The 21653-nt window shown below is 37.6% G+C and overlaps 1 protein-coding gene across 1 annotated transcript in view; it reads right to left on the reverse strand.

Annotated features, from left to right (window-relative positions):
- The window catches only part of ipo11 (importin 11), a 130158-nt gene that overhangs the window by 23286 nt on the left and 85219 nt on the right, over positions 1 to 21653 (reverse strand). The window contains 5 exon segments of the mRNA XM_056730003.1: positions 6968 to 7089; positions 9276 to 9389; positions 9481 to 9576; positions 14199 to 14279; positions 15790 to 15869. Of these exon segments, the coding sequence (XP_056585981.1) occupies positions 6968 to 7089; positions 9276 to 9389; positions 9481 to 9576; positions 14199 to 14279; positions 15790 to 15869 (493 nt within the window).

A 21653-nucleotide genomic window follows, 5' to 3' on the forward strand; every position in this document is an offset into this window, starting at 1 on the left:
AAAACTGTACAAAATAAACAGAACGAGAGCACAAAGCACAATGTACTGATACAGAAGTGCTCAAATTTGCTGGTACCCCTCCTCAAAAAACGAAGAACGCACAATTTTCTTTGAAATAACTTGAAACTAACAAAAGTAATTGGCATCCACCATTGTTTATTCCATATTTAATAGAAATTAGACTGTGCTTTTTTATTCAACATAAAACTGTAAATAATAAAACAAATGAAAATATCATGGATAAAAATGATGGGACCTGAAACCTATTATTTTCTTGCACAACCTTTAGATGCGATCGCTGCAAGCAAACGTTTTCTGTAGCTCTCAATGAAACTCCTGCACCTGTTAACAGGTAGTTTGTCCCACTCTTCCAGAGCGAATCGCTCCATCTGCTCAGGTTTGATGGGTGCCTTCATCTCTTTCTATAAGATTCAGATCAGGACTCATAGAAGGCCACTTCAGAGTAGTCCAATGTTTTGTTCTTATCCATTCTTGGGTGATTTTAGCAGTGTGTTTTGGGTCATTATCCTGTTGAAGGACCCATGACCTGAGACAGAGCTTTCTGACACTGGGCAGTACGTATCGCTCCAGAATGCCTTGATAGTCTTGAGACTTCATTCTGCCCTGCATGGATTCAAGGCACCCTGTGCCAGATGCAGCAAAGCAGCCCCAAAACATAACTGAGCCTCCTCCATGCTTCACTGTACTTTTGGTGTTCACTTCTTTAAAAGCTTTTATTCGTCTGTGATTCTCCAAAAAGGATTGTGGATGATCAATATGAATTTTACCTAATTCCTGTCTGGCTTCTTTATGTTTTCTTTCAATAGTGGAGTCCTCCTGGGTCTTCCATGGATAGGAGTTCAGTTTGTATCTCTTTGGCAATTATCCTTGGTTCTTTTTCTACCATTCGTCTGTTCAATCTGGGGTCGATTTTCCTCTTGATACCGCACCCAGGGAGGTTGGCTACAATTCCATGGACCTCAAACTTCTTAATAATATTTGCAAGTGTTGTCACAGGAACCTTGAGCTGCTTGGAGATGGTCTGGTAGCCTTTAACTTTACCATTCTTGTCTATTATTTTCTTTCTGAGCTCCTCAGACAACTCAATCCTTTTTGTTCTCTGGTCCATGTTCAGTGTGATGAACACAGTGCCAAACAAAGAGCACAGTGACTACTTTTCTAAATTTAAATAGGCTGAATGACTTATTACAAGATTGAATACATGTGTGATACTAATTAATGAAACTAATTCGATTGAAATATCACTAATCCAATTATGTATTATCTTTCCTTTAGGAGTTCCAACAAATGTGTCCAGGCCATTGTAGAACATCTTTGTAGAATAAGCAGTAATTCATCTCTTCCCACAGCTTCATTGCTTTATTCTACGACATACCGAAGGCGTGCAAGTATATATGATACAATAGCTTTTAATTTCATCACTCTTCAGGTGGAATGAAGCATTATTTCAATGAGCTGTAAGGGTCCCAACAAATCTGAGCACGTACGTACAATAGAAAGTCTGGCAAAGATACATTTTGCTTGAATTTAGTATCGACAACCAGGTAAATCAGTACCTGTACTGTGCATTGAAATTTATATACGAGATAAAAAAGCTTTTAGATTAAATAAATGAGTCATATTTTTAGGAAAAAACAAGATTTTAGTCTAGAAAAAATACGGACGCTAATGGAAAGCAACTATTCTGCCTAGAAACGTCACCAATCTTAAACGATATTGCAAAGAGAACATCATCGTAAGTTTAGCAGCAATCCTCATCTAACTGAGTGTTAAAATGTAGAGTACACTCAAGGGATCTGAACATTAGAACACATACATAATTTGAGACAGTTATTGCCAATAACTCTAAAGGCATTCATTAGATAAAAGGCATTTAAATGCATTCACAACCTTAAATTCACGCTATGTTTGACATCTCATGGTCCTGGCCTTATGTGTTCTTTATATAATCCCAGCGCTTTTTTCCCTATCACATGTGCCCGAGCTGAATTTCCTGTCACCACGCCCTTCCATATAATCCTCCTAAACCTGCCTCCAGTGTCTGAAACAAATTGGTTCATTCATCGCATATAAGAACTGAAACGCATGATATTCCTCCACTTTCCACTTAGAAACATGAGAAGATTCTTCTATCGCTTTGGATCAGTTCGCGTGCGGCATTCGATGAAAAGCCAGATAAGTAAGGTCAGTGCAACATCTGAAAAACATTGCTGGGTGAAATGAAGCAGTCAATACTGTTTCAGGAGCAAAGCAATCAGATCTCTGCTTTGGTGAAATGGAGGCACATGATGAGGTACTGTAGCTGCTAAGGGAGAGGGGCAGAACGGATACGACTTAATAACAAGAAATCGTTCAGGAATGAAAGGAGGCTTGTGTGAAATTACGACGTGACATGACGCGCCGTCACCCGTCTGCGGTGGGAAGTTTAGTGATTCCTTAATCCAAAAAGAAAAGTGCTCATATTTTACCTTATCCCCCTCTTGCTAACCTCAGAGTTGTGAAATTTTCAGATATGCAAAATCATTCAGAAATGCTGACTAAACAAAATCCTTCAAATACTTTGCAGACCCGTCAAGCAAAGCAAATATAAGAATATGCGAAAGCCAATTACAACATTGCCTCCAGATGTCCCATAAATAAACCTAAACAGACTCCTCGGGTATACATTTAATAAAGTTTACTTTAAAATGACTTTTTGTAGTATAATAGAGGGTAGCATCTTATCTCAATCCAACAATATTAAAGCTACAAGAAGCGTAGCAGTAACCATCAAAGACGCTACATATTAAAGATCTCTTATCACTCCGCTTGGAGCAGAAAAACAGGCCTGGACTTTACCAAACCAGCAGTTTTGGGCAATTAAACCCACAAAATCACTCATTTGTTTAGCCACATGAAGGGGTCCTGTATGTCCTGCCACAATGTCTAAGATCAAATGTACATTTTTCTCCTCATTTAAACACACAATGTTAGTCCAGTATTTTGGCACTAAAGAGTTTTTCATCACTGGTCATGTCTCATCCCTACAACAATGAAACGGTGGAGTTAAAATGGAAGAGAGTTGAAATATATATTACAAAATCTACAAATAACATGTTTTTGAAGCTTAGTTTTAATAAATGCTCTTTCGGAGTGAGAAAGAAAGATTAGCGTTTGTTTGTATGGTACTATAAAGACATTTTGAAAAGCTTAAAGTGATTTCTACATGTCATAATATGTCCTCTACACGCCTTTTATGACAAATGACATATGAGACTAAGGGGACAACCAATGCACACTAAAGACATTTTAAAGAAAAAGAAATGTAAACACGTATACATATTCATAACAGAGCTTTAAAGATCTCGTCTTAAGATATCGGCAGACAAACACCAATATCCTTATTCTAAGGCTGGCCCAAATTAAAGGTCCAGTGTATGAAATTTAGCGGCATCTAGCGGTGAGGTTGCAAATTGCAACCAACGGCTCACTCCACCCCTCTCACCAAAGCACTACGGTGGCTGACACAGAACTAAGATGTCGTCACGTTTTCACTTCTTTGCTGGAGGAGATAACGTATTTATGAGAAGCGCTTTGTACAGCAGTTTGTCCATTTAGAGCTACTGTAGAAACAACATTGTGAATTCCATGCAAGGGGACCCGCGGCGTATGTAGATAGCAATAACTCATTCTAAGGTAAGAGAAACATAACGCTTTATACACCTCTGAAGACATAATTATGTATATTATATTACATTTCTGTCGATAGACTTTTAAAGGTATTATTTGAGCACATAGAAAAATGATCTTTGCGTGTATCTTCCTGCACGGACAAAACTTATTCCATCACTATTGCCCTCATAAGTTTATTCTGCTCTCCAAATAACTGAAGCGGAGACAAATGTATGGTTTCACTGCCGTCATCACCTGTGATAAACTCGATTAGGCGGTGAAATTATACGTGACAAATTTTTCCTGCAAGAAGAAACATTCAGTGTCTGGAACATTGCAGTAAAGCCACAAGTGTTTGTTCAGAAACAGTGCAGTCAGACTGGAGCAAATAGAATAGTAAATAGGAGGATGAGTGGATGCCATTCAGAATCCAATGAATGCCTGTGAAAATTAATATGCCGTGCCCGGTTTCATGCGAGGCTGTCGGCGCGGCTAAATATCCTTTCAGGCTCAGCCTTCATCATTTTCAGTCGCTCAAGTCCAAAACAGATTAAAAAACAATAATTTGAAAAGGGTTTGTTGACTGGCAGAGCACAATTCACTCCTAAAATAAGTTTGTATATTGCAATATTGCATTTATTAAAATGGCTCGAAGTTGGGCTGCATGATTTGGCCGAAAACTTTAAACATATTGTGGTTCGAACAGCGATTGAATGTCAAGTGCAAGAACCCAGATATCTTTGTATCGCATTGTGCAACATTCTTTCAATTCTCCCCTCATTGTTTTAGACAGGAGTCCGTCCGTCATATTATTTTGAAATGACATGAGGATGCGTAAATGTGCAAAATTTATCTTTTGTATGATCTTTCCCTGTTTGTATGCGAGCAGAAAGCACGATGTGCCAATAATAAAGAGAACACCAATCATGCCTCTGTGCTTCAGAGACCGAAGCTCAGAGAAATCGCTCAGCCTCATGTATCCAACAAAGCGTGATAACACATGACTATTCTGTTCCCCCTGCAGACTGTGTCTCGAGCCTCTTCTGTACATCAGAGCAAAGCCCCGAGACCCAGAGAAGCAAAACAAGGCCATGATGGAGCTGTCATCTGCCAGGTAATCACTGCTTGCGGTGGGAGAGAGATTGACAATGAAGGGCTCTGGTATCGATTTCATTATTGATCTCATAGAACAGTGGCTTGTACAATCAATCTCAATGAAATAAGGTGACAACAGACCTGCCGCCGCATTGCAGTTCATTCAAATCCCCGATGTCCCATAATCCGGGGCTTTCTCGATGGGCACATGCATGGACGGATATGCATGTGCGAATGCATGCAATAGATGAGACAAACCGGGAGTGTGAAAAGATTTGGCGACAAACAGGCAACAGAGGGTCTAAACATGAGCGTGCATGTAAGGACATGCTGATGTGCTTTCACGCAACCTGATTCAACATTTTCTTTTGTAATGAGAAATGTGAAGAGTTTCTATTTCCTCGAGAGAAGTTTTAAGATATCTTTATATTGACAATAAACTTCATAAGGCTTTAATGTAATACGTTAGGCACATTAAAGGGTCAATCTCAAGCAACCACTGAAAGTTTTGTTATAACACATGTTTTGGTAACATAAAAAACAATATACAAACTGAAATTGTGGTTTCTACCTCGCGCAAACCACAATTTAACATAGGAATTAATTATCTATTTTTGCCGAAAATTCTCATTACCATAACACTGAGTGTTTAGCATATGTTGTAATTTAAACTAAAATTAAAACGTTGTGAAAAATAGATGTTCTCAAATGACAAAAATAATAACATAAATTAATACAATTATTCACAAGACATTCACGTATAAAAAAAATTGATTAAATTGTGAAAAAATGTAAGTGTACATGACTGATATTCTCATCCCCCGGGAACATTTTTCAAGGATGGTTTACACATACAAAAAGATATTTACATTCATTTTTATTTTATTTGAAGAATCACATCTACCAGTACCTTTCAAATGTCTAACAGGTCAACTGATTACTTTATATTTTTCTATGTAAAAAATGATCTTGTGTACACAACTTTTCTCATTGTAGTAACCGATACAGTTAGTTTTCCGCATTCGAAAAATGTTAAATGTATAATTTCCTATTAAAAAATATTTCATTGATGTCTTATATATGATAAATAAGAACTTTGGGCATCATGGCTTCTCTTTTTTGCAAACACGCTTTAGCATTGACTGTTTAAAATGGTTACAATGAGAATTGTTAATGCCTTTTTGACATTTAGTTTAGTGAAACCAAGTTTCGTGAGAAATTACCCTTAAAGTAACATACTGTTCTGGTACTGTAACTTTAACATTCCAATATGTAAAGAGTGCAGAAGTACAGTAGGGTTCTCCAAACCCCCATTCATTTTCTCCATAAAGAAATTGCTTTTTAATGATAACACGTAAAGCTTTCCACGACTGATCCTAAATGAGCACAAGACATTCGAAGATTTACAAAAGCTGTCATATTTGTGTGTTACGAGTTCCCCTGTTCACATATGTAAGACTAACAGCTTTTTTTATAGATCGAGATTCATACCGTACTGTCGTTTTTATTTATTTATATCTTCACGTGATGCAGAGTTCAGTGTGTAATAAATTGTCTGTGAGACTTGATTTTCTACCTTAATCTTCAACTGCTTTTTTGCTAATAAGCTTGTTGAGAATGCATTTCTGCAATGACTTCTGTATGAACCCTTCTTGCAGATCAGTTTATATAAATGGGCTGGGAGCTTTGCGAACATTAAAGACATAGAAGTACTGTATATGTTACACCCCATTTAAAATACGGCCTCGAGAAGTTTGCATAAAAATCATTTAAATCGCAGGAAAAGGCCAAGACAAGTTGAACTGTAAAACATGTTATTTTAAATGACATGCAATATTACAGGTAAAATGACTCATTTCCCCTCACGGGAAATCTGACAGCTGATATCATGACGGTATGCTAATCACATCCCGATACATAATAGCTCTAACTTACAGGTCACTTTTAATAACAAGACATGTAATCTCGCCATGTGACAAGGCACGATAATGGAAGCATTGCTGACATCCGTCGCCCGACCCAGGAGATGCCAACCGGTGTGCTGAGTGATGTTGCGTAATGTGCTCTTAAGCGAAATGTCAAGTCGTTTGTAGAAGTTTTACAATTTGTACAGCTTTCCGACCTAATGCTGCATACAAGCCTGAGAGATCTACATGCAAATGTGACAGGAAGAAGCTGCAGCGTTTGTAAAATGACAAACCTGTTTTCAGACGGTAAAAGTGACAGGAGAGCCAGAGCAGAAAGCTTCCTCCTCTCGGGCTGGGTGATGTTGTCCATGCGGTCTACCCACATTTCAATCATGTTTCCTAAGAGCTGGTCTGCCTGTGACAAACGAGAGATAAATATTTTCATATTTACAGTGCAAAAAATTGACTCATGCCTTTCAAACCTGCATGACTTTCTACAACAGAAACCAAACAAAGATACTTTAAAGACCTCTTGCCATGAAAATCAAGTTTTTAATGTTGTTTATACATTTGTGAGGTGTTTTAAATATTCTTTAAGACAAACCATGTACAAATTTACAATTTGAAACCATTGCAGGATTCTTATCCTATCTTACAAAATCGTATCTTTTCTTTAGTAAGGAAATCCTAAATTGCACCATCAAGTTCAACAATCCACTTTCAGGTCTGTAACCAAGCAACCAACACTGCTAGCTGCTGATGAGGTAAACAAAATAGAAAAACAGAACCGGCGAGCTTTTAATTTTAGTGCTGCGGAAATATAAACTTTAAAGTGGTCCTGCAACAATGTGTCATGCATTCTGACTTCTTAAAAATGTTAAATGTGCCGTCTTCTCATGCTTAGCATGGTCAACTTGTCAAAAAAACGAGTTGGCCGTATAACATAGTATTTCTGTGCTGGATACACTCCCCCAGCGATCGTACAGGTTTCGGAAAGTTTTTTTCGAACATATAAAACAGTTTTTTAACAATTTTTCTTTGTCCCTTATTGGACAATTCTCCTGGAAAAGCACTCCCACGCGGCAGCATGGAGAGCAGGAGAAGGAGCATGCGCAGACATCACTGGATATAACGCTGGATTTGGAGATCGTTTGAAACAGATATATGGAGCCGTCCCAGCGCTATTTTGCCAGACTTGAACCGCATGCGGTGAGTGAAACTAATGTCTGCGTTTTGTTGACAATGTGCTTTGGTTCAGTCTACCCCTCCCCCCCGCACGCGCCTTATGATATCAAAAGAAATCGTAAAGCTGTATCTATCTTTTATAAATGTGATCAAACTAAATACTCTTTGAAGATACGACGTATCCAATACTACTCTATAGGTAGTCAAGATTAACATGAGATTGGCAGAAACCCCGTGTGTTAGGGCCGCTTTAATAAGTTTACTAACGAAAGTCAATGACAGGTAGTGGGGCGATAATGTGTCTGCAGTGTCCACAATTAACCGTACAGCTGAGAATGAAGAAAAGTTTACCACCCTTGCAAGCAAAACAAAAAGAAAGAGGCCTACAGGCAAGGGAGATTTAATCGTGAGCAGTTTTTCTTTTTAGTTTTTAAATAATTTTCAAGTTGTGACAGCTGCGGGGTTGTCCTAAATTTAAGACCATTTATAGAATTATTTGTCAAGTTAAGACGCTTCTGTAATACCCCTTTCCTATCTGTAGTTAAGATAAGATTTTGCACTTAGGAAGTGCTGTTCTGTAATAACGTTTGTCCTAAATAAAGTCCTAACTGAAATTACCATGCTTGCCAAACAGATAGGATAAGATTTTCAAGATACAATATTACTGTAATACGCCCAAAGAAGGTCAAAATACTTTCCAGCTTGTAGTCACCATCGACAAAAAACTCCTATTTTATTTAACAGACAAAGAAGAGCACCCAGGTTTCCAATGAGGTAATGAAACGCTGACAGAATTTTCATTTTAGGGTGAACTATCCCTTTAACCAGTGCATTAAGTGATGCACACGGTGGAAACAAGATTAATAAACCCGCCACAAGATAAAAGGAAAAAACATAAGGGTGCTTCGAGTTGCCTGACAGGGTTAATATATTAAAACCTCCAACATTGAAGTTATTTGGCTGATCCTGTAAATAATGGAATCTCAGTGGGATATTTCTGGGACTGAAGAAATTATGGAGAATACTGAGATATGCTGAGACCGCGATAGTACCAACGAGTTCAATTATTTAGCGAGTAGGGGGGGAAGAGATGCAGCGCAGGATTGAGAGAAAAAGCCTCGATGTGGCCATCTTACTCCACAGGGACCAAATTACAGAAAGATCTGCTACGGCAAAAACACAAAGCAGAGCTTAAGCTCGAGTATTTTTGCTTATGATCCTTTCAGTGCAATGAATTTGACCTTGACGACACACAGTTAAAATTCATTCAGTTCATTTGTCTTTTTATGGATGGTATTTCTGTAAATCGGTCAATCAGCATCTAGGACTAGAAACCAGCCTTTTTTTTTAATGATTAAGTGCCATTCGCTGGTTTATCTGGCAAGCAGAAGCCGGCGGCCTGGCAGTCGTCCTCACCTCCTGGTTGAATTCTGCAGCCATCTGTGTGAGAAGGGAAGTGAAAAAGCCTGAATTCTGCAGGAGAATGCGACCCGTCACCCCCAGGTGTGTAGACATGACCACCGGGTATCTCTGCAGTCAAACACACAAGTATTTATAAGCACTGAAAACAAGAAACAGTTTCACTGCTGATACTGTAGATTCATATAGTGTTTAGACTTACTTCGCCTTCAACAATTCCTCTTATCACAGACGGCAGAAGAGGCAGAAACATATGGGAGCCAAGTAAAGGACTTACTTTAATGGCAATTTCAACAACCTGCAGGAGACAAAATATATCATTTCATATAGTAAATTCATTCAAAGATTGAAAAATGTAATGTTCAATAGTTTAAAGTGCTTGAGACGTTAAACAACAGTTGGAAAATAAGCAGCTCAGAAATGGATCAGACAACCTCCAACGCTGTGAAAAGAAGACATATGGGACTGGGGAGCAGGGTTGGAGGAAGCATTACATTTATATGATGAACTATGGGTGAACCGCGTACAAAAATAACGGCAAAGACTTCTAGGGATTGAGCTGGTGTGTGTGGAAAGCTTATATTTAAATGCTAAGGTTTGATGTTTAACTGTTTATCCAAAGTGTGAGTCATACCCTGCCTCTGTGCCTTAGCATTTAAATCCCATACAAGTATATTCCATACATTCAAAAGTACTTTTGACATACTGAAGAAGTAAACAAGAATGTATATTCAACTGTCTTCTCTTTTAAAGACGGCATGAAATCAAAGGTATATGTTATCTGTGCACTTTATTATTTATTATCATAATCTCTTGAGTCAACATGATAAAAGAAACTCATTTGAACTCTTTATAATTTTACATTTTGTCCACACGGTATGCAGTGTGACGCAGTTGTAGTGTCGCGTCCGATGTAGACACCGTGTAACTGACTGCAAACTGGCATTAATATCAAATTAAATTTTGTTAGCAGCTCCCAACCATCATTTCATATACGTCACGATATGAAAAAGAAGACCACAGCCACTTCTGCTTCATTGTGACTAAGTACATTCAAAATGCATTAAGTTAAAAGTGCAAATCTTGCTTCAAAGCTGCAATTTTTAAACAAAAATCAGTTATTGAGCTGGAACATAACAAAACCAGTGTGAGAGAGAGAGAGAAAGAGAGAGAGAGAAAGAGAGAGAGAGAAAGAGAGAGAGAGAGAGAGAGAGAGAGAGAGAGTGAGAGAGAGAGAGAGAGAGAGAGAGAGAGAGAGAGACTGCTAGGTAATAATGAGAAAAGTTTTTGGAATTTTAAGATAATTTATTCTTAAACTATTATAATCTATTTTTATTTTTATTTACACTAATATAACTTCACATACCAATACATAACAGTATTTATATACAAAGCATATAAACTACATACAGGGACTTGCACTAACACTTTTGGTAAAAAAGATCCCATGACATTTACAAAGCTGCTTAATTCAACATCACTACCAAAAAAAAGCACTTTGGAAACATTCAATATACTGTGTCAGCCAGTCCTATCTGTCATAGTTCAGACTCTGAGGAAATCTACAGTACCACTTGTCTGAGAAGAGCTCTCGGCCTATTACCCCCCAATGCAACCCTAATGTCGACAGGATGATCGAGTCCCTCAAGGTGATCAACAACATTCAAGGTTGTCTATATGCTGCCTGCAAGCAGGAGAGCCTGGCACAGAGAGCAGAACTTCACTTAAGTGACTGCAAAAGGGTAATTTAGAAACAAGACATATAAACTAATGCTTCTGATGTGTCTGGATTGCAGCTACGGTCGAGTACAGTATAAAGCCGAAGCTGGAAAAGCCTTCGCGAACCGCCGAGGGAATTAAGCCACTACAATGACTTTCAAGTGTGAAGAAGGAAAAGCAAACAACTGAGAAAATCCTTTGGCCTCAATGTATTGTGACTTGTGTTTAGTCATCTTGCCTACAATTTACACTGAGCGTGTGAAGACTGCACCTGAGAAATAACACTTTTGGAGTGGAGGAGGTGGGCATTGACTGCATAACACATGCTTGTGGTCAAGTGTGTTACATTCATAAAGACGCCCCTACGGGTTCACGCTTGAACTTGGTCCAGCCGCATAGTTTGTTCTTCAAATCCATCCCGATCGAACAACAACATGTTTCCCTACGGATGCTCTGGTCGGGATCGATAGGAAGCCACATTTTTTATAACATTTTCATAACCACACAGCAATTCAACATTTTTACTAGAACTGCACAATAGATGCATTTCAAAATATTGTAAATGTCTAACACAATATGCATATAGCATTTCTAGATGCCCTTTCCAGACCAGTATCTGTTGAATTTCAACAAAATCAAACCTCAGGAGTGACACAATGTCATCCAACAGCAATGTGAAAGACTGACAGAATGACAACACATAAAAACTGTGATAAAAAAAGGTCATCATATAAAAAAAATTAAGTCTTACTAAAATGTACAAATATTACTGTAGCATTGCTTAAAAGTGAATATGAACTTGTTTTCTGTTCAGTATTTGAGTTTTGATAAAACACAGAGCGACTTTTTAGTTTTTTGGACCTTTTTCTCCAGTTTTCATTTTTCTGCAAATAAATGCAAATAACAACAATATTCTTATTTGCATTTATTTGTGAGAATATTGTTAGTAGTTTACAGAATGAAATTTTTTCCATTCAAAACAAGCCCTCATTGCCTTTCCATTTCTACTTTCAATTTTACATCATGTATATCAATACAAATGTATTAACAACATTTAAAATATCATCCATCTTTACCAGACACACAATTCACGTTCAAGCCTGTATCCTAAAGCCTGACGATTCCAGACCGTAAGCAACACGAAAGAATGCGGTTGATTTCGGAGCACTCTTAACAGAAGTGCTTCAGATTAGTTCCACTTGACAAAGGTGATTTCAGTCACGAAAGCACATTAACTAAAATGGCTTTGATTCATGTACACAGTAAGAGAGCAAAATCGCTGCTTCAAACTGTCCTTAAACCGACTCGAGTGACATCTTTCTAAACAGATTTACAGAGAAGACGGCGCTTCTGTCTTTGTTAATTAAACATGTCAATAACGTGAAAGTAACGCCTCCAGATACTGATGATGTAAATGAACAAGTTAATTAGTGAGTTACAAAGCTTCTGTCCATGGACTTTATGATTTACATATAAAACATGATATCTGCTCTTCGCAAGGTTAATAGAAAGTCTGCCAGTACATCACATTTTCACCGGCTACACAAACTTTGAATGCATGCAGAACAGTATAAAAAGAATCGCAGGGGTGGAAGTAATCTGTGCGGAGGTCTATACAAGCGTGTCTGACATTCGCAAAAGCTGAACCTCAGTGTGTCTTATAAATCTTGACCAACCCTTATAGAAATATGTAGGCTATTATTTGTATCTAAATATGCAGAATGAAGGGCAGTTCAACAATTAATCAAGAATAAAAGTGTGTGTTTACAAAATATACGTCTAGACATATATTATGTAAACACATACTTTTATTCTGGATTCCCAAGCAGAATGTTTTCCAAAAAATAAATATGGATTGTGATTTATACGGTTCTACTTCAATATGCAAATAATACAGAATCATTACAATCATTACAATACAATACGACCGTTTTTCCCTGCATACTTATTTCCCAGTCTTGCACTTGGTTTGCACCAGCAAAATGAACATGATAAATCTTTCTACAACAGCGTGAAAAATATGTAGTTATTCTATCACAGATAACCTTGGGCTTTTCTTTTTCCAATTACGTTACCTTTCCTTTCTTGGAAACATGTTGCCTGTTGGCACAATGGAAGAAACACACATGGGATGTTTCTCAATTGCAAGAACAGACTTGTGTTTTCACTTGAGACCGGTCTTGACCGAGGTAGCCTTGGAAAAAAATTACTACTTATATTACTTTTAGGACTTTAAGCGGGTTCGGGACATGCAAGTCTGCATTCAATGCATCCTTGATATCAAGAACAAATCGTGGTGCATTTTCTGTTCTTGGGTTCTTGAGTATTGGAACCGGACTTGACGGTTATTGATGAAGTAGAACGAGAACACAAGGACACAAGACCGCTGAAGAATGCATATCAAGAAACGGCCATTAATTCTCTTTCACACACCCTATGATGACTGAAACAGAAAAACGACGAGTTGTTTGCACATGATAATGAAATGGCAAAATTAAAACGCCACCAGACTAAAACGCACATTCAAAACCTCTATCAACTTCAGCTCTTACAGCACAGACGGCGTATTATCTCCCAAATTGGCTTGAGGTCTCCGATGTGCATCTGCTAACCTATGAAGGACCAGCTGGAAGCCCAGGCTAAAAGCTTTATCTCTAATGGCAGCACACTGGCAGGGAACCTACAACATTCTGTGCCCACCACCTTTTACAAAGTCCACTTTGATGCCCACATCAGTCAGCCTTCATCCCTACAACCCCTATAAATCAAGCATCTGCGCTATCAAACACCATTCCTGGCAACGCTTAGCGAGTTTATTAAGCTGGTCGCAAAAATAATTTAATAAAATATCAGAGTCGTAACACTCGAATCGTTTCATGAAAGCAGAAATTGTCTGAAAATCAGAAGTGTTTGAATGGTGAAGGTCGGGCGACAAAAGCGATCCTCTTCTGTCGGATTCGGGTGCTCGAGTGCACGAGCTGAATAAAGCGTAAGTGAGGAGAGCTTTTTCGAAGTCGAAAAGCAGCGCTAACTGCATCCTATTCAAAGAAACAAGAGGGAGCTGAGGAAGGATTTTTCCACTCATTACCCTGCAGCTGAGCCGGGCCACTTCATTTCACAACAAGAATGCGGCCGCAGAAGAGCCTTATGAGAAAAATTGATCAGCCTGTTTGTGAAAGAGTGTGAGGGATCGAATAGTACCTTCAAAACCTGGACTTGTCCATCTGATGAGATGTCTTTTAGCAGTTCACAGAAAGATCTGCAGAGGGCTTCGGCATAATTCTGAAAATCACAGGGGTAAAAATAGAGAGAAGTCCACAGTGTTAAATGTGTGTAATATATCGTTGCTGTCCTTCCAAGGTTTCACAACAGCGACTATATCAAAAATTCTTTTTTGAACTGTTTCTAAAATACATGTACATTAGTATTGTGTTGTTTGAAAACAAATATAAACTTGATTTCTTTGCAGTATTCAAGACCTTTGAAGACTTGCCATTATTTTGACCATTTCATTATGTTTCATTTGATGATAATTTGATAAAAATTGTTATGGTCTCTTCACCTTTTATGGCTGTAAATGTAATCAGATGTTAATTTGAGTGAATATCATTTAATGTCTCAGAATATATACAGTTTATCTTGTACTAAAAAATGGCACTGGACAAAAGGGTCGTTTCTTTATAGGTTATTATAACAACTGGTATTAATACAGTGCCCTGCACTATTATTGGCACCCTTGTAAAATATGAGCAAAGAAGTCTGTAAAAATAAATCTGCATTGTTCCTTGTTTTGATCTTTTATTTAAAAAATCTGCAAAATTCTAACATTTCGTTAACATTTCAAGTAAAACAATTTGAAGTGGGGGGAATATCACCTTTATAAAAATTATTTTCTTCTATACATGTTGGCGACAATTATGGGCACCATTGTATTTAATGCACTCTGCAACCTCAGCTTATAAGATAAACAGCTCTGAGTGTTTTCTTTTCCTTCTTTGCTCATATTTACCAAGGGTGTCAGTAAAAGTGGAAGGCACTGTACATATAACAATATCAACATGTGATAGGATGTTTAAAACAGAAATTGAAATCGATGTCTGAAGTCGACACCCTAATGTAAGCTAACTGTGCACATACAGTCCAAAATGTTCACATGCGTTTTTTTTGTATTGACTCTCGTTTGTATAGTTTCTCTGAATTGTTAAAAAAAAGGTCACTCAAAATATATGCTACGGATGAGAAAAACGCAGTTAATCCGGTCCGAATTTATTTATACTGGATACACTGCACGAGGCAGTGTGTAAATGTGATTGACACAACGTGTGGTCGTATTTATTTTTTAACGTACAAAAAGTTTGGACGCAAATTTTGGAGTCAATGTGCAATGGGCTTAAATCTCAACTAAGCAAATGCTAATTTAAGATTTATTTACATTTTAAGCTTAAGCTTACATTTTTTGCAGTATAATTTTCTTCTCATTGCAAAACTAAGCAAGAAATATTTAAGATTTTCCTGTAAGTGTAAGCTACAGCACAAACATATTAATTGAAATGTTTTTTTAAAGAAAACTGCATATCAGAAATGACTCCATAAAAATAATTCATTAACCTTGGTCGTCCACTATCATTCTAAACCGTAATCTCAAATACGAATCTTTTCAAATTTCCGCCACATTCATCTTCCCAGAAAAGTGCTTGTACGGTTACATCAAACTTCATTAATGCCGTATTTTCCATCTTCGCTCCCTTTGAAGGACTTCTTTTCTGAAGTTTGTTATTTTTCTCGCACTCACCTGCAAGAAATCTGTTGCCGAGAGATAAATGTAGGCAGTGATGATCTGAAAGCAGGTTCTCACATTCTCCGAGCTCAGTTCTGAAATAGAGGAACCAAATTAAAAGATTGAGAAATGACAATCCGGGGACAACACGACGGTGCAGGAGACAGTGCTAATGCAAAAAACTTCTAGGTTTCATAAAACAAAAGACCATTCTGGAATCCAGACATTTTCAAAAACTCTTGACTCATCGAGAAGTCAGGCTGCTGGAGATGGAAACCAGCCAGAAAGTATAACCCACGTTTTGTCTGTTTTGTGTATAAGAAAAATTATGATTAAAATCTGAATAGGAAAATCTCATTTTGTGGATCAATCAAGAATCAATTGAGAACAAACAGTGCATGAGGGAATAGATTCTTTCCTCTACCGCAGTTCCGGATGTCCTTTTCATGGGTAGTGAAGCGTATAAATCAAGGTTACAAGACAGCGAGCTGTGACTCGAGAGATAATAATCTTTCAGAAATTAGACTAACAATTACATTTAAACACTCTACATTGGCACAACAAGGAATAAGTAATATGAGCAGCTACAAGCGAGTCACTCATCTAGCACTTATCTTACTATTTATTGCTATAGTTGCTATGGAATCCAATAATCAACCAGAACAGACTACTTTCAATTAGACGCTGCGGATGATCTTGTTAAGCTTAAATTAAACTGCAGCCCTTTTCTTGTTAACTAAGACAGATTCTTCTAAACACGATCGCTGCGCACAAGCCTAAGTAGACTATAAAGAGTTATTCACTCATATACTGGGAGAACCAGAATGCTCGGGCCCGACTGTCCCGGGTTCCCTTTGGAGATGACCTTGCATGCATCGACTGTGACCTCGGATGAAAAAATGGCAAAATGTCTCAAAGGCTGAACAGGATTTGGGGGGAATTCCGAGGGCTTTAGTGTGGGGTGACCCCTGCACTGTTAACAGTAATGAGAGATGGCAGATTCACTGCTTCAATTGTGCCTGAAACGGCTAGATTTTTTTTGCTATCCAAAGGTCAAGAAGGTCCCAATTCAGCACAATCCCCAGGTGACGCACACACACCATTTGTGTCCATTGCCAGCTGATGATCTGAAGATAAAATAGCTTTTCTGAGCGGAGTTGCTTGAGTTTTAACACAACATCACAAGCCCTATTGGAAGCTGGATGGACAGAAAAACCGCCCCATACACAAGGTCAGGTGTTTGTTTTGAAAAAGGAAATGTCTTTATGGGATAAAATATATGCAACACACATAAACATACATCATTTGTAAACCAGTGTTGCTCAAACAAAGAAAACATCGTTTTGACAGTGCCACCATCTTCAGAAAGTGAAATATGTTTATAGTTGAGCAATTCCAGCATTATGGTTGTGACACTTGAGCAAAACTTGAAATATCAATTCTCAGAGAATGTATTTACTACGAGTATCTTGAATCATTTTTTTATATTTTACTAAACTCCTGGTGATAGAGTCCAGACATCAGAAAAATATCAGACAATACACAAGTTTTCGATTTTAAAAGAGGACGTGTCAAAACGGATGCACTTTTTTGAGAGACAATATACACTGAAGGATTTCTGTAAATCAAAATGCAAACCAGAAGCAATGATACCCAACAAATGAAGAAGGGATGACTTTTTACAAAACATAACATAATTAACAGATTATGAGATAATACTTTTATGAGAAAAATGGACCGTTTATGGATGTGACAATTCACGTACCTGACTATGGAAAACTACGTCTTAAAAACACAAAAAAATGCTTTAATAACGTGAAGACTCCATTAAGGTATTTATAGTGATACAGCTAAAATTAATATTATCATTTGTACACGTGATTTGAGGTTCAAAACTCTGTATTTTGAACATACTATACATGTTTGTATCTCCTCTTTGCCCCGCCTCTCTGAAAAGCACATATTTTTAACAAAGCTCATCACTCTGAAAAGCGAGGTGTGCTATGATTGGCCAGTTAATCAGTGTGTGACGGAAATGTAACGCCTCTTACCATATATGGAACATCAGGTTCTGAAGTAATTGTACTTACAGGTACGCCCACCTTACTTGAGTGAAAATTTGGGCGGTCTGAGTCAAATCATACCATGAACTGACGTAGATTTGTGGGGGTGTGGATACACAAAGCATTTCAGGCAGGTCTGGGTGAGCATTTACTTTTAGATAGAATTCATCTTTTGTTCCGACACTTTAATTTTGCAATTTTAAATGTCATGGGCAACGTATAACACACCAAAGACACAAAAAACACGTATTAGCGCCATATGACCCCTTTAAACCAGTATCAACCTTTGGTGAAAACTTTCATCTTAAGGTTGACATATAACAGTAAAATCTAAAACACACTTGAACTTTTTAAGAAAAATTTAATTTATTCATTTGGCAGACGCTTTGATCCAAAGCGACTTACAAGAAGGAGAGCATATCAACATTTTGTCAACATGCTTAACAGTACCGTTAGTTTACAAGATAAGTAAAATACTTTGATATAGTGTAAGATCATAAAATAACACCTTGTATGGGGTTATTCATATATTCTTGAACCTCCCTTATATTACAAATTCTGTATATAACAGTTTGTACCTCTAATCATGGGTGTCGCTAGTACCATTTATTCGGGGCTCTAGCCCCGACTGTTTATAATCTAGCACTGAATGTTTTGGCCTGGAAATATATTAATAGGAATTCAGTAACTGGACGTTTAAAATTCGCTGTAACGCTGTGTACACGAAGCTGACTGCAGCCTCTCTCACACGCGCCGAGTCTGACACACACACATAGGCACGCACAAACAGGCACGCACACACAGGCACGCACGCACACACAGGCACGCACGCACACACAGGCACGCACACACAGGCACGCACACACAGGCACGCATACACACACCACGTGACTGATTTCTATCCCTGGAACATCCCCATGCAGTTTAGCTACTCGACAAAGTAAAATATAACAGTGTGAGGGCAGAGAAGACTACAGATTGGCAATGCCGTGTGCCAAGAAACAAACAAATCTTCTTTCATTTTGGCAGAAGACGAAGAAAAGTATAAACTTTAGTGTGCGAGTACACGCAGACGAAAATGTACACCGATAACTCAAGATATAAAAATCCGGATTATGACAAAAAGCCCGCACAGTTTTCCGTGATTCTGCTATTGGGGCATAATCTTAATCAAATCAATGCAAAGATAGCAAAAATGTCTCTTATCAATTTGTGATGCATTATTTTTACGAGGATTATGCACAGATGTTGCCTGTCGCTCATGTGAGGTCAGTGAGTGATCTGTGTGAACCTTTCTTACCTCCCTACTGCTTCAAATAAGTGACAAGGATCGGGCGAAGCAATAATATTCTTATATATGAAAGCATATGAAACTGTTTTGTATTCCTTGTAAAAATAATCCTTTAGCAAATGTTTCCCGTCAGCACGCGAATCTCGTCTTTCAGGCTTATTGCTTGAACGGTAAAATACACACATAATGTCCGTCAAGTTTTTTTTTAAACACAATCGGGTATGAAGTAAACAAATTTGTTAGGAGAAACTTTTTGGGACGTGTCTCACTGGATCCGCACTTTACCGCGAGTCATAAAAAGCTAGCAGCTCAGTCACACCAGCAGTTATTAAGCCACTGGCTGTGTTTACTTCAAAACCTCTCATTTATTATTTATATTAGGTTAAGCATTATCAATTATTGTTATTAAGTTTTTTATTCATATAAATCATTTTAGTATTTAAGTAATTAAAAATCCTTAAGGAACTGACCGTTAATTTCATGCATTATTATCGCCCAGCTCATAAATGTGAAAGAACTAACACATTACAAACATTGCCACATGCTTTTCTTTGATCAAGTCAAGTCTCGAAGATACTCCCACCATCAAAAAAATGAACATGAAAAATACATGGATAAAAGAATCATAAAGAACTTCACAAGAGAATGAAGTACAGTAGACATAAGAGGCTAGAAATAGATAACAATGGGTCAGATGTTTAAAGTTACATATGATTCTTTTGTGTTTGATAATATATTACATAAATGTATTCATGCAAAGCATATTTTCCTTGAGAAGAATACATTAAAATTTACACGATTATTTTGTGTTTGCTTATAAACTATATTTCATAAAAGTTCATGCAAAGCATATTTTCCTTAAAAAAAAAATACCCCTTATAATCTAATCCAAATTGCATGCATTAGCCCCTAATGTTTAAGGCTCAGCCCATGGTGGTTTTATATGCTAGATACGCTCCTGCCTTTAATTCTGTCAAAAAATTTCAGTTCCTATGCAATCTACTTGCAACAGCGAGAGTTAATGTAATAATTTAAAAAGTATATAAAAAAACTTGTAGCTGTGGGATAGAATCTAACACTGGTGAGAAACAATCAAAGTAACCAGAAAGACAAATTATATTACGACAGAAGGTGGTCCAGTTCAAAAACCTGTCTAGTGAATCAAGAAAAAAAACGTCCCAACTTTCCTCTAAATACATGGTTGTGCTGAACCATTTTTAACAGTCCGAAACAAAGCAAAGGGTTCCTCCAAAATGTGATTTGCTAAACACTGTTAAGTGGTCCGTTTCAAATACAAGAGCAATATAGCTTCATCTTCATTCGACACTTGAGAACGCCGTCCTCGGACACCTCGGTATTCAAATCACTTCAATGAAAATTAAAATGATTCCCATTTCACAATATATAAATGACAGAGACGGTCGCTCCATGTCCTTTACTTTCCTTCTCCGTGATTCACAGACGGTTACGGATGATGAGGTACGAAACAATTTAATTTCAACCGTCTCGTGTGCCTCATGAATATTTATGTCATCAGTTGAACCACAGTCTCGAGTGCAGAAATGAGCGCGTCACAAGCATGTTGTCATACAGAGACGTAATCTGGAGTGATGGACGGTTTATGAGAGGAAAGGCACATGCTTAGAAACATGCTTATTTGAAATTATCGAGCTGTGTTTCGTCAGGCGAAGAGTAAACAAATCTGATTTGTGCAGCACTGTATGTCAGTGATTTACGTTACCATTTCTGTCAAAATGACGTCAATAAAGCCATAACGAAGCCAATCATAATATCTCCACTAGTTTATGTAAAGACGCCTTAGAGGACCATAAAAGCAAACTTAAGGATTGTTTTTCCAAAGAACAACGTGCTTGTTTCTTAAATCTATTAGTGGTGCCACAGGGAACTGTAAAATTAATATTTGTGGAGCTTGTGTCGGAATCCATGTTTAAGCATAATTAGCTGGGAATTCTCACAGTAATGCAGTCAGTGTGAGTTATGAGCTAATCCTGCTTTGACTAAACCAGCTCCCTCTGAGAATATAATGACCAGTTCATTAAGACATGATTAAACACGCTGTTATAAGGCTGTATGAAGTCCTTTCATTCAGTTTCATGTCAGCTTTGTATAGGCTGCACATGCAACCTGAATTGAAAATGAAAGCATTTAAAGGGATAGTTCACCCAAAAATGAAAATTTGTCATGTTTGTTTGGTTGAACTATCCCTTTAAAGACCTGACAAAAATGATTTAAAAAACGAATGCTAAAATATGCACCGTCTAACTAATAAGAGAAAATATGATGCATATGTATTATTTATTACTGCTTATTTACAAAGAACCCAGACTGTTTTAAAATGTAAAGATAATGAAGGCTCTTCAGAAAGAGCAGACTTCAAGGTCTAACTTCATGGGGAAGGAACAGGAAGCAATTATTGCAATTTCGTACCTTATGCTAATTTCATTTTAATATTCAGCCATTGTTTGCTGCTCCATTGAGACATCATGAGGTATTGGGAGGCCTTC

This window comes from Triplophysa dalaica, chromosome 18 (assembly GCF_015846415.1).
Source record: "Triplophysa dalaica isolate WHDGS20190420 chromosome 18, ASM1584641v1, whole genome shotgun sequence".
Lineage (NCBI taxonomy): Eukaryota > Metazoa > Chordata > Actinopteri > Cypriniformes > Nemacheilidae > Triplophysa > Triplophysa dalaica.